At 36.9% G+C, this 22,860-nt stretch overlaps 3 protein-coding genes across 10 annotated transcripts; 1 reads left to right on the plus strand and 2 right to left on the minus strand.

Moving 5' to 3' along the window:
* The first annotated feature begins 5,133 nt into the window (after nt 1–5,133).
* Nucleotides 5,134–9,078, plus strand: LOC133868233 (ubiquitin-conjugating enzyme E2 2). Its single transcript, XM_062305054.1, has 6 exons — nt 5,134–5,403; nt 5,999–6,132; nt 6,282–6,307; nt 7,189–7,278; nt 7,866–7,954; nt 8,818–9,078. Exons 2-6 carry the CDS (start codon nt 6,008–6,010, stop codon nt 8,944–8,946), a joined length of 459 nt encoding a protein of 152 aa, XP_062161038.1. The 5' UTR covers nt 5,134–5,403; nt 5,999–6,007; the 3' UTR covers nt 8,947–9,078.
* A 165-nt stretch (nt 9,079–9,243) lies between these two features.
* Nucleotides 9,244–12,756, minus strand: LOC133868171 (probable LRR receptor-like serine/threonine-protein kinase At1g14390). 2 transcript variants are annotated; one of them, XM_062305003.1, is made up of 7 exons: nt 11,153–12,756; nt 10,779–10,912; nt 10,418–10,661; nt 10,125–10,318; nt 10,001–10,047; nt 9,801–9,909; nt 9,244–9,698 (listed from the first exon to the last, which is right to left on the minus strand). In XM_062305003.1, exons 1-7 carry the CDS (start codon nt 12,468–12,470, stop codon nt 9,465–9,467), a joined length of 2,280 nt encoding a protein of 759 aa, XP_062160987.1. In that variant the 5' UTR covers nt 12,471–12,756; the 3' UTR covers nt 9,244–9,464. The 2 variants fall into 2 exon arrangements, with proteins under 2 accessions (XP_062160987.1, XP_062160981.1); XM_062304997.1 differs by having other exon boundaries at nt 9,801–9,912.
* A 2,654-nt stretch (nt 12,757–15,410) lies between these two features.
* LOC133868188 (methyl-CpG-binding domain-containing protein 5-like) lies at nt 15,411–19,940 on the minus strand. 7 transcript variants are annotated; one of them, XM_062305034.1, is made up of 5 exons: nt 19,399–19,939; nt 16,586–16,741; nt 16,196–16,489; nt 15,967–16,024; nt 15,411–15,884 (listed from the first exon to the last, which is right to left on the minus strand). In XM_062305034.1, the coding sequence occupies exons 1-3, from the start codon at nt 19,777–19,779 to the stop codon at nt 16,259–16,261; spliced, it is 768 nt and encodes a 255-aa protein (XP_062161018.1). In that variant the 5' UTR covers nt 19,780–19,939; the 3' UTR covers nt 15,411–15,884; nt 15,967–16,024; nt 16,196–16,258. The 7 variants fall into 7 exon arrangements, with proteins under 7 accessions (XP_062161018.1, XP_062161004.1, XP_062161012.1 ...); XM_062305020.1 differs by lacking the exon at nt 15,967–16,024 and having other exon boundaries at nt 16,222–16,489; nt 19,399–19,940; XM_062305028.1 differs by lacking the exon at nt 15,967–16,024 and having other exon boundaries at nt 15,411–15,887; nt 16,222–16,489; nt 19,399–19,940.
* Nucleotides 19,941–22,860: the final 2,920 nt, after the last annotated feature.

Raw genomic sequence — 22,860 nt, forward strand, 5'->3', positions numbered from 1 at the left:
AAGTTCATTGGCCCCAATAACGGTTGAAGCATTGGTGTGTACACAAAACTGGTTGAGAGCAAAACCCATCAATGGTTATGACACAGAGATGGTTGAAGATCCTGAAAGTTATAAGCTCGAGTCAGGTAATCTTTCAGGCCTTTAGCTTTCTATTATTCACTTCTTAATTTATTTTGCTATTTAAATATTCTAAATTTCTAATTATCGGTTCCAATCTTTGTAGAAATCAATTTGAAGAACATCAATATTTTGCTTGAGGAGGTTTAGTGAAGTGAAGAATGAAGATTCAATCCGATTGGAAGATGCTTGATGCTTTGGAACATTTAATATTTGGAACATTGAATTTCTATTCGTAATTAGCAGTTATGTGTAATATTTGTAATATTATGTTTTTGCTTTGTAACATTTAATATTTTGCTTGATGCTTGATGCTTGATGCTTTTTTCATTTTGTCTTTTTTTTTTTTTTTTTTTTTTTTTTTTTTTTTTTTTTTTTTTTGCACTAAAAACTGATGACTCTTTCTTTTTATAATGGTCAAAATCATCTTCTTTTTTTTTTTTTTTTGCTTTGTAATGTTGGTTGATTGTTTTGTGCAGGATAAACATAATTTATAGTGTTATCTCAACAGTATAGACTGTATAGTGCCTGGTGTAAGTAATAAAAACCCCTATTCAAAAAAAATAATAATAATAATAAAAACCCGCGGGGATCCCCGCCCCGCACCCCCGCCCCAAACACACCCGCCCCATGCGGGTGCAATGTATTTTCTGCGGGGTGCGGGTTCACTTTGGGGAACCCGCACCTCTGCGGGGCGGGGTCAAAAAATCCCCATCCCCGCCCCCCCCCCCCGCCCCATGCTCAGCCCTAGGTGTGAGACCCATACATGTGAGACCGACATGCATAGAAGAGGTGTAGACTTGGTGTAAACCAAAGTGATGTAGAAATAACACATTCAATTTTTTTTAATCAACCAACTTTAGTGACAGATTAAAATGACATAATGACGCCATGTAGGATGATGTGGGAGAGAGGTGTATGAAAAATGTAGGAGAATCATTGCTCTAGAAATTTTTTTTTTCTTTCTTTTGGGAGTGGTTATGCTAGTGCTTAGCCAACTGAATATCTTATCTCTAGTCCATTAGAGATATTATTCTATAATTATTAGGCCTAAATAAATGGTGCTGCTGATATTTTATGTATCTGCGAGTGCTCATATATATATATGTACTTATATAACCACTTGGTTATGAAATATGAGCACTTGATTTGGGAACTTTTTAATTATGAATTTCTAGAAACTTCTCTTTTCCATAATTGGACATGAAAGGATTTCTTTGTATCTTCCGGCTTCTTTACTCTTTAACAGGTAGTTTAAACTTTTTATTGTTTTAATTTGTCCAAGTTGCTTAGAAAAAAAAAGTACAAGTTAATCTAAGTACTGATCAAGTCTTTTGTTGTTGTCCTGAAGACTTGGGATTAAATCTCGTTCACACCAAAGATGCATGATAGATTTAAGAGAAGAGAAAACTAAATCCATTGTGTAAAAAGACAAAAGAAAAAAGGTAGTGCAATTTTTTTTTTTCTAGAAATGGGTATCTTTTAATTTTATGCTTAATAATTTTATTCCTAATAGTAGGCATGCATAAAATTTTTGTTTACTTTTTGAGTTGTGATAGGCAGATAATTTCTGTTGAAAAATCAATTGAAATGAAAGATTATCCTAATTATGTTTGTTTTTGTTTATCAAGTTACACACCCTAGAATATATTTGTTTTTGTTTATCAAGTTACACATATACCAGCTCCAAAATTCAAACTCATAAATCAAACTGCAAAACCATAGTTCACTGATCTGAAACAGAATGTAGCAGCCAAAACAAAAAAACCCCAAATCAAGTTCACATCCTATCTCACTTCACCAGTTGAGATAAATTAGAGACATTCAAAATTTCAAACATCACATGTAATTCAAAAACAAAGAAAGCACTTACAAAAAAAAAAAAGAAAAAAAAAAAGAAAAAAAGAAAGTACCTGCCGGAGAGAAGATCTGCCGGAGACAGAGGTGGAGTGAGACGAGATCTGCCGGACGACAGAGGAGGCCGGCCGTCGAGAGAGAACAGCGAAGAGAAGGGCGACCGAATCTGGCGAAGTGGGAAGCGCCGGAGAGAGGAAAACCGCCGGAGAGAGAGAGCTGGAGAGAATCTGTCGGAGCAGGAAGCACCGGACGACGGACGACCGAATCTGGCTGAGCGGGAAGCGCCGGAGAGAGAGAGAGCTGGAGAGGATCTGCCGGAGCGGGAACGCCGGACGACGGAAGACCGAATCTGGGGGAGCGGGCGCCGGAGAGAGAGAGAGCTGGAGAGGATCTGCCGGAGCGGGAACGCCGGACGACGGAAGACCGAATCTGGGGGAGCGGGCGCCGGAGAGAGAGAGAGCTGGAGAGGATCTGCCGGAGCGGGAACGCCGGATGACGGAAGACCGAATCTGGGGGAGCGGGCGCCGGAGAGAGGAAAAATGCCGGAGAGAGAGAGCTGGAGAGGATCTGCCGGAGCGGGAAGCGCCGGACGACGGGCGACCGCCAAGAGAGAAGCCGGCGACGGGCGATCTGTACGGAGAGAAATTTGAGAGAGAGAGGGACTGGGCAGTGGCTCTGTTGAACGAAATTTTGATTTTCCCTCTCTCGCATGTTTTCTTCTAGCCGCATGAACCAAAAAAGAAAAAAACAATAAAATATTCATGCCATGTCAGCATGTTGTGCGAGAGTTGTGAAACCTTTGTGTATAGATCATTTCTCTAAAGAAAGAACTGAAAGGGACCCCAGATGGCAGATTCTCATTATCAACGGCATACCCACTTTCTCTAGTCACCTTATCATGAAGATATATTTATATAAGGTAATGATATGCTTAACTCAATTCTTGGTTGCGTGCACTCATCATGACTAATAATTTACAGCCACAATTATAGTGTAATCTTGAGATTAGTTGTCTGTAAAAAGTTTTGACTTATTATATATATATATATATATATATATATATATATATATATATAGAATGCTAAATACTATATTTTTCTCTTATAATTAACTAATAATATTGATGTGGCAATAATAACTTTTAAATTAATCTCTAATGGACATGTGAACATTAATAGGTGACTAGAGAATATCTAATTGACCTACATGTCCAAATATTTAATGGACACGTGGGTTCATTATGAGCTTTCTTACAATTGTTACCTATCAATTTAGATAGCAAATTGTTGAAGATCTCAAATCAAATTTCATAGAATACTAAACCAAAAGCGTGCAACTTTTGGAATTAGGAGTCAAACCCTACAAGACATTGTAGTTTTAATTAGATTTTTATAAGAAAATATGTAAAAGGCATATAATAGGTGAAGAAGGTCAGAAAATATCACCCAATTTTTTTTTTTTAAAAAAATAAATATATATTTTACTTTCAGGCAGTAACAATGGAAAGCCCTTTCTAGTGCAGTAAGTTAGTAGTAGATTCAAATTGTGGCCATCCTGTTCTCTTAAGAATGTGATATTTGTGCCTAGAATCTTTTTCCATTCACAAAGTGATCCACTATTTTCTTTTCTTCACATGCATCCTTTATGCTTAAAGCATTTTTGTTTGCTACCAATAAGATTGGCCAAAAGGCACATAAGTCCTGCGAGGAATTTATATTAAAAATATTTTAAAATGATCTCTAATGAGGATAAATTGAGCATGCTTATGAGATTGAATAAAACTGTAATATCTCTTCCAAAATCAACAAATATATTGGTCTATTGGTGTATAGGTTAATCTTGTTTTAAAATTTTCAACCAGAAAATATGGTCCCATGGCGCATGATCTCCCTAGAATAAGAACAAACAGAAAGGTGATTGCGGAATCATTTTGGGTCAGAATTTCACACATATCTCAGAAGTTTCCTATATATTCATTTCCCATGCAGTTTTCAAATCAAAGAAGGAATCATTTTTTGAAATTTCTAGAAAACTCGATCACCGATTTGGTTCTCTTTTTAATCAACTTCTTTTGTTTTAAAATTCACGAAAAACATAAAACAATAAAAGATTGCCTAGTAAACAGTTTTTCAAACTTATTTTTTCAGAAGATTATGGATGAAATAATCTCCTTATAAAGAGCATCAAAGTGATATTTATTGGAACAGTATAAAATAACATTTTTTTTTCTCCCTTTCTATCTCTGAACTGTTTATGAAAACAATCGGAGAATAAAAATATTTTGATGTGACATAAATGTAAGGAGAATCTTCACTTACACTTTCGAAATATAAGTAATTTTGCAATTATAAACTCGAAGTTTAAAAATTTATAATATTGATATCACATGTTTCAGCTCCTTTTAATTTTATAAATTATTTTAAATGCACCCCCCTTTTTTTTTTAAAAAAAAAAAAAGTGAAAATTTTGGAAACCCACATTCAGTCTTTGCTTCTGGAGTGACCCACAGCCTGGAATAAGATTCTCTATATTTCAAATGAAATTGATATTATTCATTTTTTATGGTCAAGATTTAAAGTCTATGCATTTAATAGTATACATGATTTTACATTATTTAAAATTTTAAAATATGTGTCAACATTAACTTCATATATAACGTTAGATGCATCAACTTTAAATTTTGACATTTTCATGTGAAATGAAGATGATCATATTCCCCCACAACCACCCCTTGGGTCACCATGATTTTTAATTTTTAATTTTTTTTAAAAAAAGGAGCATTTTAACAAAAATATTTGTGAAATTAAAAAGGACTAAAACATGGTATACCAATATTGCAAATTTTTAAATTTTGAGATTATGATTATAAAACGGATTATATTTCATAGGGTTTAGTGAGTTTTTCCAAAATGTAAAAACTATTTTTATGTTTTAAGAAATATTTTTGTGGTTTGAGTTATTTATTAATGTATTTCCATTGAAAACAGAAAATAAAATACAAAAAGAAATTTGATCTTCTTGTGTCACGACAGAAAAACTTTACATAAAAGATAAATTAAAAAAAAAAAAAAAAAAAACGAAAATGACAATAAATAAATAAAACAAGTAAATAAAGACAACACATACAGTGCATGAAGTAGCTAGCCAGTAGCAACTTCGCAAGAAGGCACAAACCCGAAGAAGTTCCAGTAGCAACACGGAGAGAGAGAGAGAGAGAGAGAGAGAGGGGGACCCCTGTTTGACCCCAGCCCCTGCTAATAGCATCTTTCTCTCTCTATATATAAGAGCGACAACAATCTTAACCTAAAACCTATCAGCCCCGCTGATCAGGCGGATTCCATCATCTCTATCTGTTTGTTTTCCGAGAAAGCTTCGGAGGACGCAAGATTCTTCTGAAGGACCTCAGCTGCTCGCCGCCTTTACTAACAAGTGAGCAATCTCTTACAAGTTACAACTACGTGTCTACTTGTTTGATTTCCTTTGATTAGAAATGACCCTTGTTTTCATTGCTTAATTGCTTTCGAACTTGAAGCTGCTTGGAGAATCTGCCTGTTAAATTGAGCAACAATTCCGTTTATCGATCTAGGGTTTTATGTGCCTCTGCGTGTGTGTGATGAGAATTGGCGTTTTGAGCTGGGTTAACTAATTATGGGCTTTGTGTTTGATGTTGGTGGTATTGTCAAATTGCTGGATAATTATTCGTTTGTCCCTCAATTTTTCGTGATTTGGGGTTTGTTTTGCCGGTTGAACATAATTGACATGTTCTTAGCTAAGTTTCAGAAGCAAATCTTCACACGAGGTTTGAAGAAATTAATTTTCCAAGATGGGATTAATATGTTGGATGTTATCAACCTGTTGCTTTGTTGAAGCATTACTTTATTGTAACATGCCTGATAAATACTCCAACGCACTGTTATTGTTACAATTTTGTTAAATGGTTGCTCTTTCACTCTAGCTGCGTGTCTTTGTGTACTGAGATGGTTATGACGATTACTGAGTAGTATTCTGGGGTTGAATCTTATAGGCGGCAAGGATGTCAACTCCTTCAAGGAAGAGGCTGATGAGGGATTTTAAGAGGTTGCAGCAAGATCCTCCTGCAGGCATCAGCGGTGCTCCTCAAGACAACAACATTATGCTTTGGAATGCCGTTATCTTTGGGTATGTTGCAAATGAAAACATAATTGTGTTTGCCTTGTTTCACCATATTTTCTTTTGCTTGGTGAAGTATGTACTTTTTGTTTTGAACGTTCTGGATAGGTATGGATCTGATACAGTTGTACTTATGCCCTCCTTTTGTTGAATTGCAGGCCTGATGATACCCCATGGGATGGAGGTAAAGTTAATTTGATTTTAATAGGACTTTATATCATGCTTTGACAGGGATAGGAAAAACCCTCTCTCTTTTTTTCTATAACTCTTCAGCTACATGGAGTGTGTTCAATGATTCTATTGTTTGTTTTTAGTGAACCATCATATTTTGAGATCCTTGTCTAGTTGTTTGGTTGGATGAGATTTTCTTCCTTTGCATGTAATTTGATTTCCCATCGTTTTCAGGATTGATTTTGATAGTCCACTAGGTTCTGGTTTTAGCTATTTTTGTGACGATTTTTATTGTAATTTTATGATTAAAGAATGTCGATGATTGGTCTCTTGTAGATGATATGATGATACATGTTAGTTATGTTTGGCTTACTACACTACTTTATGTTAATAGTTCTGTGGAAAGTGGTAAACCACATCAAGCTTAAGTCATGCCAGAGTGAATTTTTTACTCTCTACCTCTTATTGTATTAATTCTATCCATCACCTTTCACATTCTACTTTGTGGTGGGCTTTGGGAGGTAATGAATGCTCATTTACAGTAGTATAATTATATCTCAACAAACCCTCTGATTCTAAGTTGAAATTTCAATTAATCCTGATAGATGAATGTCCTTTGGTGTTTCTCATGCAACACATAGCTCTGTGTGTGTGTGTGTTTCTTAAATAGTGTCGTAGATATTTGTTTTTGACCTTTTCAATACTACAAATATGAACATTAACAACAATAAACGGCAAAAATGGTATTTGTATTATGCTTATTGTTTTTAGGCGTTGGAAAATTTTATCATTCATATGACTGCAGTTACCAATATAAAAGGTTGCTTTGGTTGCTTTATTTCTAGAATTCTTTACACTACTCTATGTTCATAATGATATCTTTAAGTCCTTCAGGTACGTTTAAATTGACGCTTCAGTTTACAGAGGATTATCCAAACAAGCCACCAACAGTACGCTTTGTCTCTCGAATGTTCCATCCAAATAGTGAGTTGACTGACTGGTTAAAATCAACAATTTCATATTCCTGATATTACTGTTGTACACTCTGAATGTATAAAATCCATAAAATGTTTCCAATGATTACAATTTTCTCATTATATCTCCAGGGCTTGGCTTATTCTTTCTATTGTGTCAGTTTTTTGGTCCATGGATAGATATAGATGGGTTCTATGGGTTCATATTCAACAATTCCTGTGTGGTGATGTGCTTTCATTAAAAATTGAATATATTTTTGCTTCAGCTTTCTGTAAGGCTCTGTGATGCAAATAGCTATTGAGACTGAGTGGGAAACAAGGTCTTTGTTGGTTATGAAGCATATTTTCTTATCTTACTTTCGATTGTTAATTTATTGGATAGTCAAGCTCCTAAATTTATGTGAACTTAGTACCATTCTCATTCACTTGTCCAGTGTTGCATTCAGCCCTTTGCTTTCTTCACTTTTGGTTTGCTTGATCACTCTTATATTCTCTTTCATGCATAACTTTGAAATGTTCACTGAGAGTTTTTGTTTGTGCACATTAATTTCACCATTTAGTTTCTAAGTTACTCTTTTGCCTTGCCCTTTTTTTCAGTTTATGCGGATGGAAGCATATGTTTGGACATTCTACAAAATCAATGGAGCCCTATTTACGACGTAGCAGCTATACTTACCTCTATCCAGGTATTAAATCATCTTTAATTGTTTTTAGTCACTTCGGATTGTGAACTTTGAAAATGTTTTCATTGTACATCAAGTTGGTCTTAAGTTGTGCTTGTACAAAATTAAGATGCCAGGCAAGAACAACTTAACATTTTCAGGTTTGAAAATTGTCATGATCATCTTTGATTTAGTGATGCTTATTGTCGAGTAAAACCCCCTCCCTATTCTTCCCCTTAATCTTGCTGATGCATTTAACTGCACTTCCGGACCCAAATTTTCTCTTCTATGCGTGTCTTGCCCCACTGACTTTAATGTTGGTCCTTCTTCATTGCATACCTTAAAATTTTAGCCGTGTTTGCCCAGCAAATGTCCATCCCTGCGGGCCAGACACTGTTTGCTCATGAATTACATGGTTATTTCTCCATGCTCCATAGCATACTTTTGGCTCATGATCAGCATCAGTAGTCTGAAATGTGATATTTTTGCATTGAAGGATGGTTCCTTCATTCTTCAGACATCCATACCACTTCCTAGATATCCTTCTTTCGATCATCTATAAATTTGCAAAGCAAAAAGAACTTGAGAAGCATTAACTTTTCTATTACTCAAGAATTTCTGATTTCACTAGTTCCTGATCCCTATATGGTGACTGCTGCATGGTCTGTAGTTGGTGATCCACCTCGCCATCCCCTAGTATAATAAAATTTGATTGTGCTCTTTAGTATATTTCTTTATCTCATGGCATACATGCTTGCATATTCGTGTATGTTTATTGATAGAATGTGCAATGACATGTCTGTACCTTATAAAAAGAATCGACATATGTGAATATAGATATTACTCTGCTTCTTATTTTAAAGCGATTGTCATGTTTCTGGTTGCAGTCATTGCTCTGTGACCCAAACCCAAATTCTCCTGCTAATTCAGAAGCTGCACGGATGTTTAGTGAGAACAAACGTGAATACAATAGAAGAGTACGCGAGATTGTTGAGCAGAGTTGGACTGCTGATTAGTTGCTGTGGTCAGGTCCCACGGAACTTCAAAGAGATGTCCATGGCCTACGGCCCTGTTTAAATAACAATTGGACCCAACCATTGTGTTGTGAACTCCTTGACTGCGATTACTTGATATGTCTGCTTTGCTTATGTGTTCGCCTCTTTTCTCTGAACGTTTCTTAGATCTGATGCATGGCATTTTTCGTGGACTTCACACATGAAATTCCTGCTCTCTTTCTCTCATTTCTTAAACTTGGGGAAACAAAACTATCACAGATGATAGATGAGCTGGAAATAAATAAAAGAAAAGAAGGGTTGGCTGTAAAAGAACGACTCTTTGAAAAATAGTTATTGACAAATGGTTCCTGCAATGTTACTGAACCATAATATATAGCGCTCTGACAGGGTAGGTGAAATGCAAATACAAGCATCCTGATACCCATAATTATATTCCAAAACCCTATGTACATCTATTTTTCACAACAACTGAATTGAAGCAGAAAGAACAGCAGTATTAAGAACGTTTTACTGAAGCACTACATCTGTGTACTTAGGTTTCCACTACTGGTCCATCCTTCTTGAACTTGAATCGAGTACTGCAAATTCCAAAGAACGTCTTCTATCGAAGGGCGCTTGCTTGGATCTTTGCAGAGGCAGTTGAGGGTAATTCCTACTGTGGTCTTTAATGATTGATATGCAAAAGTTCCCTGAAAGGAAGGATCGGTTGCAGCCCGTAATTGTGATGCTGATTCTGCCAACCCAAACTCTAGCTGTGAAGAGAACCACCAATATGGAAGCCAATGAATTCCAGGTTCCTTTTCAATTTGAAAGTACATGACAAAAACAAAATACGTAAATAGTTGTATGAATACCTGAAGCTTTAGGTCATTCACTTCACTGGCTGATGTTGTGAGTTGACCAGTTATAAACTCAAGTAGGATAACACCCAGCTGGTAAATATCTTCCTTTTCTGCAATTTCGCTGCTGCATGAATGGAGCCCTTGTAAGATTACGTGGGCGCTGTAGCAGAACAGTGAAACAAGAAGAGGAAGCAGAGAAGAGGGAATAATACCTGCCAAGATGATTATCTTGTCCTCTCAGAGGGTTCTCTGAACCTACCTGGAAAATTAAATTAGCAAAAATTAACAGAAACTCAAATATCATGTGCAAAAATGTTTATCCAGTAAAGTTTTAACCTTGAATGGCAAGGGAATATTATAGCTACTAATTTTCGCACTAAGGCTGTCATCCAACAAAACGTTATCCATCTTCAGATTATTTCCAAAAATGCCGGGTGCAATCCCTGTGTGCAAGAACTGGACACCCCTTGCGACACCGATGGTGATTGCCATTCTCTGTGGCCATTTCAACATCTCCTTTTTTCTCGAATCTGCCATACCAATTCAAAAAAAAAAAAAAGGCAGTTCATTGAGAATTGACTGTTTGTTAAAGAGAAAAAGGTGGGTGGGGGGTTTGCCGTTGTCTTTACCCTTAAGATAATCTCTTAGCGATCCGTTTGGAACGTGTTCAAGAACAACAAAGACAGTGCTAGCTGTATTGGGGTGGTCCTGATAAGTGACAGTACAGTGTCCAAGGATGCTGACCAAATGCCGATGCCTCAGCTTCGATAAGACGTCCATGTGTTGCATCAAGCTTTGAGGCAAAAGCTTTTGCTTTAATTTCAGGCACTTCACCAGGACCAATGAGCCGTCTCTTAGCCAACCTTTATAGAGCTGTAAGTCACGGACAAAGTGCTTCAGATTGAAGAGAATAATTGAACTTTGGTGGGTTCCATCACATTAGGATATCATGCAAATCCCACAAACAGTTTGAAGAATCAAACGCCTTACCTGCCCTTGAGATCCTTCCCCAATCAAATTTGATTGGTCAAAGTTATCCGTGGCATCTTCTATCTCATCCAATGCGAAAACACGATATGGTGGGAGTCCTAGTGTTGCTACCCTCGTTGTATGGGTTACACGCCCTATGAAAAAATCAAATTTATTCATTACCTTATCGATATATTACACAATATCCAAAAAATCTAAAAAAGTTTTTTTTTTTTTTTAGCAAGTGCTGATTGAGTAACTGATTTTGAACGGCAGTTGTATAATACTAATAATAGTATGCTAAATAGCATTTATCTTTTAAGTAATTACAGTTGTTCAAAAGCACTTAAGATAAGCCATTAAAAAAGAAAAAGAAGCTAGAAAGAGTGTCTTACTTGCATCAATGTTTGATCTTGGGGAGCTACGAACTGGCACTATATCAGCAAAATGTCTGTCAAATTTGTTGTTTTCACCTCTCCTCCCTTCTGTCCGTCTGATAATGACCACAATCAGCAGCCCAAGAACCCCAGCAATGGCCACGACACCTCCAATGATACAGAGTATCAGGCCTAGGTTCATGCTGGACGACTCCTTGCTTTTGATTGGAGGCTTAACGGCCAATGCTTCTTTGTGGCAAAAAGTATATGGATGCTGATAATTTGGGTTCTCGCCGGACAAACAGTTCCATGAGAAGAATACCGTCCGGTTTGAAGACTTCGACGCCAGGCACGATGACAGTTTTCCTATCAAGAGGTTGTGCGACACATCTACAAGCTTAAGCTCATCATTGCATGATATATTCATAGGAAGAGCCCCGCTTAGTTGATTGTCGGCCAACCTAAGATACTGAATTGAAGGCAGAGAGAAGAGGAATGATGGGATCGGTCCAAGAAATTTGTTTGAGGAGATGTCAAACTGCTGGAGCTTCGCAAAGTTGTTGAGTTTTGAAGGAATCTCAGATCTCAAAGAATTGTTGCTCAATTGAATGCTTACAAGACTGTTGCTTAGTGAGGGAAACTCAGGTCCAAGATGGTTGTCACCCAAATCCAGCTCTTGAAGAAGTACTAGACTTTTAAGATCTGGAACACTCCCATTGAACAAATTACCAGTCAAAACCAGACTTGTCAGATTGCTCAGTGAAGCAATTGATGAAGGAATCTCTCCATAAATAAAATTTGAGCTAATATTTAGCACTTCAAGTGACCCTAACCGATTGATCTTGGCTGGTAAAGGACCCCACAATCCCAAGGAAACAAGTGACAAAACTTTCAAGTTTGAAAGCTTTGTTAGAACAGTAAAGAAAGAATCAATGGAGAAACTTTCAGATAGAGTTTGCTGAGAAACAGAGAATTTCCCAGAAGCTGGTTTTGCGCTGTTAGAAGGGGAGCTTTTGTTTCCGGCAATAGTTAACTCGGTCACACGATTGTTTGAGCAAACAATCTTGAGAGAAGGTGAGGGAGGGAGGTAACAGAAGCTGGTCCAATTTGTCCATCCCTGAAGAGCTTCAGGGTATTCAAGGAGCTTTTGAACTCGGAAAAGAAGTCGGGTTTCGCTTGGAGGCAGTTGCGCAATAGAAATTGGAGCATGCATAGCAAGAATGAGTGCTGGAAATAAGAAACAGAAAGAAACCCAGAAATTCTCCATTCTTTGGGAAGCTAAAGACTCAAATTCCAAGTCTATAGAAAGGGAAAAAAAAATTATTGGGTTAATCATGCAAATGATATAATCTTCCCATGAAGAACCATAGCTGCAAGCACTATAACTGCAACCATTTTTCGTGGATAAAAATGGGCTTGATCTCAAAAGCTCATTAAGCAGAACAGTACAGGTGAATCTTTAATAAATTTCAGATGCATTCAAGAAATGATTATAAAAAGTAGCAATCAAAAAAGCTCATACTTAGTTTGCACATACACTCAAGGAAAAGGTTTTCTTGGGAAAGTATGGGGTCAAGATTTGATAAAGTGAGAAACTTTAAAACAAATAATTTACAAAAAGGGAGAGAAATCAGAGATCTGAAAGTGAGATTTCGAAGTAAAGAAATGAAGCCACCATGAAAACGCACTGCTGGAGTGCATGTGCACAGAAAATAGAGTGCATGGAAAGACACGTGAGCTAGATTGCTATCGGGTTTTCGATCAACACCGTACATCTCTCTTGATTCTAGTACCACAAAGTCAAAAGTCAACTCGGCTATGAAATTTTCAAAGTGAAATATGCCAACACCTCGATGCTGACCACGTTAATTATGGAAGACCCGCGAGTATCTCGAAGTCACGCGCCCCAGGCACGTGACTTGTGTGAAGGACAGCCTCTTCTTTTTTTTTGTGTGTTCATGAAACTGTCTACGAGGGTACTCAAAATACAATATATGACCAGAATGCCCTATGTCGATGTCAACTTTAAGCGCAACGGTCCCAGAGTTGTTTTCTGAAATTCCATAAACGGCCTTGTGTTTGTGACAGAGTGAGGTTGTGTCGGTGAGAGGTGTGATGATGAGAGCCGAGCCGAGAGGCAAAGCTGTTTACACACATACTTTAGTGACGTGTAACGTGTTAGTTGTACCTAATCCTTTCTCTTTCATATTTTACTTTGGCAGCTGCTCTTTCCAGCCCAGATGTTTGGTTTTTTCTTAATTGTAATCACCCATTTTGATCTCTGTACAGGAGACACGAGGCAGATTGTAAATATGATTTGAAAGGGCACTATAGTCTAATGAAGTGATTGAAGTGCATGGATTGCTGGTGCGACTCCACCCCAATCGAGATTATTTTAATGTGACTCTGCATAATTGGTTAAGAGATGTATATAATTATATATTATTCTTTGGTTTTTTATTTTTTTATTTTTTTTATGATGTGACATTGTCAATCTACATTTTGCTATATACCATACTACTATGCTAACATGACATTATTAATTTAACCTTAGATTAGACTTTGTTAAAAAAAAAAAAAACTATGATGAATTGACAATAACACGGCAACATAGTAGAATAATAGTGTGGTATATAGTATTATTCTTAAATAATTAAGAATATATGGTTAATAACTCTAACTATTAATTAATTAAATTGATAAATTAGACATTTTACTTAACCATTTCACAAATTATAGACTGTCACATTAGTTTGTAAAAAGACTTGTAGTAAATACTAAATAATACGGCTAAAAGCCATACTTTTATCTCACAAATATCATAATCGGTTAATATGACAGTTTCAATCGGTACTTATTAAAAAAATAAATAAAAAATCAAGAGTTGATTAGTACTGTCACGTCAGTATAATAGTATTGTGGTGAGATAAAATCATAAAAATGTGATTTTTAGCATTGCTCTATAGTAAAAATTGTCCTACCTCTAGTAGTACTCTTATTTTGATTCTTTGGATTATTCCTATTCGTAGTTGTATTGGTGTCTACCTAATCTCTCTATCATGTGCATATGATTTGATATCGAAATACTTGGTATGGTTACAACAAGGGGCAGAAGACACTAAGACAGGCTTAACAGGCGATTTTTGTTTTGTTCTTATAAATATATTAAGGATTCTAAGATGATAGGCAATGACATTTTATAGTAAAAAGTAAATATGCACATGGCATGCCTTGAAGTACCAAGTAGTCAGCTTGAAATGGGATTCATATCTTCTCGGTGTATAGATTTAATATTTTTTTTAGAACAAATAGGAACTTCATTCAATAACACTGACAAGAACAAAAATGATCCCACCAAATTGAAAATCTAGGGATAATGTTGTTCCCTAAAAAAAAATATCACTAACACGTATAGGGGTTTATTCCAACCAACAAAGATTTAAAAATTTTTGAGAGGCCTCTTAGCTAGAGTATCAGTTGCATTATTATAGCCACGTGGAATATAAGAAAATTTTACCGTCATGAGGCTTCACATTTCACTCTAATACATTCTAATAAATGGCCTATTCGAGAAAAAGAAGTTGCTCGGATTGGATTTTCTTCATTACTTGAGCTGCATCACCTTCGAACATAACATAAATTTAATATTGTGTAACTATTCAGCACCGTATTTCACACCAGTGTAATCAAAGGACATTGGCCCCGTCTAATTTTCTAACCAGTGATGAGATGCCAAACAGAAATGGGTTCAGGGTATAATGATAATTTCATTCAACCTAGAGCTCAATAAATGTTGTGTGGTTAGCAGGACCTTTCAATGGATCACAGACCGATCTAAATTCTGAAGCCTATTCAATTTGGATTTTGAGTACAAACATATGGTCAGTGTCTGTTATTGAATATCCATTTACTGCTGGACCAATCAGTCCCGCATCAAAGTCTCATTTTTTTTCTTCTTTTTCACCTCTTCTTTTAGACCCTAAAGTCCTTTTTTTTTTTCTTTTTTTTACCATATCATCTCTCATAAATCTTGAAACTAGATATGGACTTTACAATCCATTTTAAACGGCCCTTCTTGGGCAGCGCTCAAGAGCTAAAAACTATTTACTTGAATTTTACAGCTGCAAATTAAGCTTGGGTGAAATATACCTAAAATGATATTACAGGAAGAAGAAGGAAGTATATAGTAGAGACCATATCACATTGATACCTTAGGAGATCTTGCAGACGAAAAAAAATAAAAATAAATAAAGAATAAAAAATAGAGAAATGACACTGGTGAAATCTCATTTACTCAAATTCGCTTCTCATCCTCTGCTGGCCACCTTTGTCTAATGATGCCGCCAATGTATTATTCAAATTTTTTAGTAGGGTAATTAGCAAAATATACCTTTATCTAATAAATTGATAGATAGCAGTTACATCCAAGTTTCTCTCACCCTAATTATAAAAAAAAAAAAAGAAAAAAAAAAAAAGAAAAAAGAAAAAAGAAAAAAGATGAATACTAGCTGAAGAAAGAAGTCAACCAACCCCCACCCAACCAATTCAATTTAGTTCCTTAGTCAGCAGAAACCAATCAGCCACAGATGCAAGAAAACACACAACCTCAGATCGAAGCGTAAAGAATAATAATATACGCAAAACTTGAATCCATTCTTTAGTAGGGCTCTTGACTTCTTTGAAAAAGCATGACTTACACTTCAACCGTTCGCAAAATTGCCAAGCACAACTCCATGGTTGAAACACGTACCTGCTACATGCAAGCCCGAGACAATTAGCAACATGGATTATGATTCATATTCAAATAAAGAACTTGCTCCTAAACATTCAACCTTGAGTTCCAGCAACAATGAAACTGATCTAAACAAGAATCCATCCCAGAGCTGCATACTAATTAAAAGGAGAAAGAGAACAAAACAAAACCCAAATATTTAAAAGATCATATGACCTAGAACAAGAAATGCCGAATGGCAATTCAATTGAGCTTAGCTGTAAAATGAAAAAGCCGCCAGAACCAACTTAAAAAGCTAAGAGAAAGGAAAAGAGAAGAAAAAAGAAGACCTGCATTGGTCAGTATGGGATCATACTCTTAATGATACAATGGAGAGTTTGGAAAAATGCCCGTCAAAACATCTTCTGAGAATCTTGTCTGGAGGTGAGGACTGTGAACGCAGTAGCCCATTCTTGCTTGATAGATTCAGACACCTTTTTGTCACCAATAAAAGGAGCCCAGGACCCCTGGGAGGAATCTGTGAAAACCCAGTTGACCTTCTCAGGCACATTGAGAAAATCAAATTTCAAAACAGAACTCTTTGCCTTCGTTGCGGACTTCTTTTGTTTCTGGCCTCCAGAGCCCTTCATACATGACAAAAATAAAAAAAAATAAAAACATTAAGTGCATGTTAATGAGAAGGGGATATTAGAAGAGTGAAAGGGAATAATTTCCAACACCTTCAACAAAACAACCTTTTGCTTTTGGCTCACCATTGTATCAGCATCAGAGTTCTCCATTAGTTTCTTCTTTTTACGTTTGGTTCCTGTTTCTAAAAAGTAAAGAACCTCTGTCTTTGACCGGAATCGAATGCCTGAAACTGGATCAAAATAATACTGCACAATACAGAGACAATTTAGGCCTTGCTGGGAGTCCACCATAAAAAGGAACGCTTTTGTTATCTTCTATAGAAATTTGATAGCCATTTTATAAGATGGAACCACTGCACTCATTTGCAGAATTTGGAGTTGTCATGACAATTAAAACTTGAGATAGAAATGTTAATTTATCACAACTAGGAGTAGACCCTAAACTGTGCAGCAAATGATTCATTCCAGATGAAATGCAAAACAAAAGAAACTCACTTCAGCTGCCTTGAAGAACAATCCCAAAAACATAACTGAAAGCATTTAAAATGGATATCAGAATCTAGACTTTACTTATGAAAAAGAAAAGGATATCAGAATCTTTTCTCTCACCAATCTAACAACCAGTTATTCTCACTAACCACATGAACGCCCTTCGAAGCAAAGCTCAAAGGACAGATGTATCTATAATTGATCCAATAACTGAAGCTACCAAAATCCTGAAAATTTGTAAGAAAGTAGCTGTGCCAAGCAAAATAGGATAAACTTACCAAGTTCCAAGCACATGCAACAACATATTCATTACCTCTGAGAGATTACTAAATTATCCCCTTCAATGGAGTGATATTGAAGCAAGATCTAATCATTAAATGATACCTAGAGTTTCTGCAATTTCCTAGTATATTCCTGGGGAACCCCCATACCCTCACCTAAAAAACAAAAACAAAAAAAAAAGAGAGAGAGAAGAAGAGATAAAGATAAATAAATAAAGTTGGGGAGAGTTGCGGTGAACTTCAAGTTTGGCAATTTGTGGGGCGGGTGGTGCTCCCTTGAGCCTGTAGGTTCCTTTGGAGTGGGGTTGTGGAAGAACATCATAAAAGAGTAGTAGACTTTCTCTGGTTTTGCTAGAATTGAGGTGGGCGATGAAGTTATGACAAAATTTTGGCACGATCTGTGGTGTGGGGATACGGTTCTGAATGAAGTTTTTCCTGATCTCTTTGGTATTGCTCGGGTGAAGGATACCTCAGTTGCAGATAATATGGAGGTTTTGGGCGGTGCTACTCAGTGGAATGTGAGCTTTGTTAGAAAGGCGCATGATTGAGAAGTAGGTGTCTTTGCTTCCTTCTTCCAGGTATTGCACTCAACCATGGTGAGTAGAGATCATGCAGATAGGCTCTAGTGGGTCTCTTCCAAGAAAGGATTGTTCAAGGTTAAATCCTTCTTCAGCTCCTTAACTTGCTCTAAAGGTAGACGCTTCCCTTTGAACAATGTATGGCGGACTCAGGCTCCTTCGATGGTGGCTTTTTTTGCGTGGTTGGCAGCCCTAGGCAAGGTCCTTACTATGGACAGTCTCAAGAAGAAACATATCATCATCGTGGACAGATGTTGCTTGTGCAAAAGATATGGGGAATCTGTGGACCACCTTCTTCTTCATTGTGATGTGGCTTTCGCTTTGTGGAATAAGATTTTTACTCGTTTTAGTATGTCTTGGGTTATTCTTAGAAGAGTTGTCGACTTATTTGCCAATTGGTGGAAGTCTAGAAGGTCGAGGAGTGCAGTGATTTGGAAGATGGTGCCAATTTGCATTTTTTGGTTTGTTTGAAATGAAAGAAATCTTAGGTGTTTCGAGGATTTGGAAAGTTCCATGGAGGATTTTTTAGCTTCGTATTTTCATACGCTGTATCTTTGGACGGTGACCTTTTTGTCCCCACCGCCGATTAGCTTTGCTGATTTTCTTGTTCGTTTTTCTATTCCTAGTTCCTAGTTAGGTGTTTCTTTGTGTATACTTTTAATGTACTTAACATGGACACTTTCCATAAACAGTAAATCTGAAATCACAAAAGTTATCTTTTAACTTGCTTATTTGTCATTATCAAAACATCATGATGATTTTTTTGGGCAAAAAGTGTCTACATTCATAACAGCGACTTAGTTCATGGTACCTCCACTGTACCGTACTCTAAGTGGTGTACCAAATTCCTGCTTGATAACCCATGTCACAGGTAAGAGTATTCAAACCAATTTATCTAGTTTCTTCAACTCCATTCCTTTTATCCCCAATACAGGCCTTACCACATTAACATGACTCGTCCCTAGGATATAATTGTCCATCTACAAGCTTCATTATATTGCACTAAAGCGTGTGTAACTTACCAATCAAAAAGACTTCCGATCTCAAGTCTCACTTTTTTTCTTTTTTTTTTTGACGTGTCCACACGAGAGGGGGAGGAATGATTTAAACTAATGACCTCCGCTTCATGAGGCGTGGTCCTAGTCGATTGAGATACCCCTTGAAGACAAGTCCCACTTAAATATTGAGGAAATCTTCTCAATAGTTGTGTCTAATGTCTCGTGTCTTATCTTTAGCACATCCAAACCTCATGCTAAATGGTTTAACAGAGGATAATATATGCAATAAAATAGGTGGAATTTTAAGCTTTAGCACTTGAGCCGAGTTGAGAAATACAGATAATAATTAATTCGTAACACATTTCCAGTTCAAGAAAAACTTCCATATATCGGATATCAAAAATAAAAATCAACATTTCTTTCAATAATTCATTTTCTTGCTCAGTTTTCTCAGCAACCCAACAAGCATTAGCAGACACTGCACAATAATGTGAGAATTATTGAATTCTATGATTCTAGAATATCAATGATAAGTTGAGAAATGAAATTTAATTTACCCTGTCTACCGTTCCAGCTGTGGCACCGGAGCTCCGAACTCGGTCTTCGATAGACCAACCGGAAGGCAACCAATCCGGAGACGCCGCCGGCGCCCGACGTGGCTGAGCTCCGGCCGGAGACGCCGCGTTCTGCTCCGCGCCGTTCGAGTTCTCCGAGGCCAAGAAAGCCGACGCGCTGCTGGAAGATCGGTGCATGCGTAGCTTCTCAGGCGTCCGGTGACCTCCGGTGGCGGTGGCGGTGGCGTCGATGAAGGAATCGAAATCGAGAAGCGGATCGGATGGTAGGTCGGCGGCTAGGGTTTCGTCGGGTCTGTTAGGGCCTCGTTTGGGCGAGTTGAAGTTCGGGTTTAGATCCTGACCCGACGTCTCGGCAGTCGACATGAGAGTGTGAAACCGAAACGGGTAGTGCGTTTGAGCGGAAAGTGAAATTAGGAAGGCGTTTGAAACTTGACTTTGTATTGATTGATGTTGGCTTTGTATAGTTTCCACTTTCCAGTTAAACGAACAGACAATTCCTGCTGATTTGGGAAGATCTTGGCGGTTGGATTTGGCTATCGCCTATCCGATAATTACCAATTTACCTAGTACGTGTAAAAAACCCATCATAAATGAATTCTATCTAAGCATATTTACTATCCTTGTCCCCGAACAATCCATTAATTCCAGCTACTCTTTGAAAGTTCACAAATTGCATAACATATACATTAGAAATCATTTCTTTCCCACCATCGCATTTCCCCATTTTCTTTATTTTCCTAAATACAAACTAGGGGTGTTGCGAAATCAAAGGTACTTTAAGTTTCACAAGCTATACCATGACACCAAGAATTATGGCAATTTCAACTCTTTGCAACTGTAGCTTTAATTAGGCTAATAATTTAAGCCACAAAACAGCCTCTTCATGTATTTGTCTTTACCTTTCTTGTGTCCTTCATTATCCCACGTCTGAAAATGAGAGTGCCCGAGAACTTGAATCATGTATCGTTAATTTTGGCTTTGGAAATCCATTTTAGAGCGAAATTGATGGTTTTAAAGCTGAATCTATCATAGCTTTAAATGGAAGGAGACTCAATCTTGTTACTCTTTTTTAATGTAAGACTCTTATACTCATTTGTAAATTCAATAATCTCACACTCACTTGTGAGTCCATCGCCACATACATTGCTATACTCCCCATCGAACGAAAGCTTTTTATTAATTTTATGGGTCATCTTCAAGATCGCTTATTGGCTATGTATGATTACTTGTAGGCTATTGTTTGTGTCTGTGCCATGAACCTTTGTCCCTTATTCTAATGACACTCGTTCATGCTCACACTTTGCACATTTGTCTTTACTATGTGAACTCGATCTTGTACAAACTCATATTGTGAACATTTGCCTCTTACTCAAAAGGTTCTAGCTAGTTCATATTCGCACATTGCATCTTTGTCTGTGTTATATTAGTTACTTAAACTTGTTACTCTTTTCTAATATGAGCATACATGTAAACTCGCATTTATTAAGACATTATAAGTATAAACATGTGGAACCAAAATCAGCCTTTCTCCTTTGGAAAAATATATATGAATTACCTTCCCCATGACATCCGATCGAACAAAGGCATCAATTACAATTGCACATGTATCTATCTGGAAGGATAAATTCCTCTCTCCTCCATCTCCCTTACCAAACCAACAACTCGCACAGAATTTCCAGCTTCACAAAAACCCGCAATTAGCAGAACATTATCTCTAGAGTTTGGAGATTGACCATTTGACTTCAACTGATCAAATAAGTCTAAAAAGCTTTGTCCAACTTTCCAACATTACAATTAATACTCATCTATCTGTGTGTTATACGTGGGAGTTACACCAACCCTCTTCAATATTTGATCCACCAACATTATTACAAACAACGCCTCTTTCGCGCATTTCGTCAAACAGTTCAAAAGCGCTACTTGTTCTCCCATCATTACAATGCTTATTAATCATACAGGTATAAGTATATTTATTAGGAATAACCCCATTGTGCTTCATTTTTTTCATAGAGCTCAAACCATATATCATTCTCTGGACCTTTCTTGAAAAATCCATTTATCAACACCGTGTAAGTGCATGTATTTGATTAGCGACCAAGCCATGCACTCCCATTTCAATGAACAACTTCTTGGCCCCCTCTCAATAACAACATTCTTACTACACCCATCAATCAAAGTAGTGTACATAACAACATTTGAAGATCAACCCATCTCCTCCAGGCTCCAACTGAACCAAAAGCTCAAACCGTTTTTCTTCAATTCGATCCCCAACCTCACACCAACCCTTAATCATTATTTCAATACTATAAATTGAAAGAAAAGATAATCAAATAGAAAAATAAAGACAATAGCAAATATACATATAAATTTAAAAATTTGTACGTAATTCGTTCTATGGCATACGTCAATAGATTATAACCATGATACTACATTTTGCTCTTATTCACTTAAGTAGTCTACAATACAAAAAGGCTCTATTTATGTTTATGGTTTTTCCTTCTTGTTTACTTACTTTCTGTTTATGGTTTTGTTTTCGGCTGAGCATTGAGCTGTGGGCTGTTAGATTTTTTCTCTCTAGGTGGCTCTCTGCAAAACCAAGAGATGAAGGTGTTTTCCTCTAATTCTTTTGAGAATTTGGAGTTGGTGGATGTCGCTCTACGGTTGGGATGTTCAAAGATAGGAGTAAAGATCGGTTTTCTGTTTTTGGCGAGGCTCGGACTGGTGCAGGGAGCGTGGAGGATGAAGATGGGTTTTCTCTCTTGGATCTGCACTTTTTGTGTTGTTTCAGAGGTCGTCGGCAACGTTTGAAGAAGAAGGAATGATGATGGGTTGCACAACCTGAGGTATTTCTTTTCCAGGGCGTCGACAACGTTTTGATGAAAAATAATATTGATGTTTGGGTGCACAGTTGGGTTACTTCTATTCCAGCATGGGAATAGACTTATTCTTGAGCGGATTTTGGTGGGGTTTTATTCCGGTACATGCGGATAAGCTTATTCTAGAGCAATTTTTTTTTTCTCTGTTTAGAATAAGCCTTATACAGATCTATCGGCAACTCCCTACGCTCTATGCCGGCCAATGTTATTTAGTTTATGTTTTTGGCTTCTTTAGATTGTGTTATGTTGTTTAATCTCAGCAGCTTGCCATGGTAGAATTTAAATATAGTTTTTAGATCAGGTCTTGTTCTCTTATTTTCTCATATTGGAGCTTATTGTAAAGGATATGTGTTTTTTTATGTCACTCTGCTAAGTCAGCTGTCCTCCAAGTTAGGATTTAGCCATGTATTTTGTTTTTAAGAGTCTTTGTACCCCTAATTACAGTTTTTGGCCATTTGGGTCTCAGATTATAATGAATGTTATTTTCTTGTTTAAAAAGGAAGGCTATATTTATAGATTATATGATTTGAATCCAATATAATCCTAATCAAATCCCTAAATTTAATGT

This window comes from Alnus glutinosa, chromosome 1, assembly GCF_958979055.1.
Source record: "Alnus glutinosa chromosome 1, dhAlnGlut1.1, whole genome shotgun sequence".
Classification (NCBI taxonomy): Eukaryota; Viridiplantae; Streptophyta; class Magnoliopsida; order Fagales; family Betulaceae; genus Alnus; species Alnus glutinosa.

Excerpts from the sequence above, each read along its gene's own strand:
- LOC133868233 (XM_062305054.1), top strand. The coding sequence starts at position 6,008 with ATGTCAACTCCTTCAAGGAAGAGGCTGATGAGGGATTTTAAGAGGTTG. Across the intron at positions 6,308-7,188 it reads TGATACCCCATGGGATGGAG|GTACGTTTAAATTGACGCTT; the intron begins GTAAAGTTAATT and ends TAAGTCCTTCAG. Across the intron at positions 7,955-8,817 it reads CTATACTTACCTCTATCCAG|TCATTGCTCTGTGACCCAAA; the intron begins GTATTAAATCAT and ends TTCTGGTTGCAG.
- LOC133868171 (XM_062304997.1), bottom strand. The coding sequence starts at position 12,470 with ATGATTAACCCAATAATTTTTTTTTCCCTTTCTATAGACTTGGAATTT. Across the intron at positions 10,662-10,778 it reads GGGAAGGATCTCAAGGGCAG|CTCTATAAAGGTTGGCTAAG; the intron begins GTAAGGCGTTTG and ends CGTGACTTACAG. Across the intron at positions 10,048-10,124 it reads ATATTCCCTTGCCATTCAAG|GTAGGTTCAGAGAACCCTCT; the intron begins GTTAAAACTTTA and ends TTAATTTTCCAG.
- LOC133868188 (XM_062305020.1), bottom strand. The coding sequence starts at position 19,779 with ATGTCGACTGCCGAGACGTCGGGTCAGGATCTAAACCCGAACTTCAAC. Across the intron at positions 16,742-19,398 it reads CAGCTGGAACGGTAGACAGG|TATTATTTTGATCCAGTTTC; the intron begins GTAAATTAAATT and ends TGTATTGTGCAG. Across the intron at positions 16,490-16,585 it reads AAAAGGTTGTTTTGTTGAAG|GGCTCTGGAGGCCAGAAACA; the intron begins GTGTTGGAAATT and ends TCATGTATGAAG.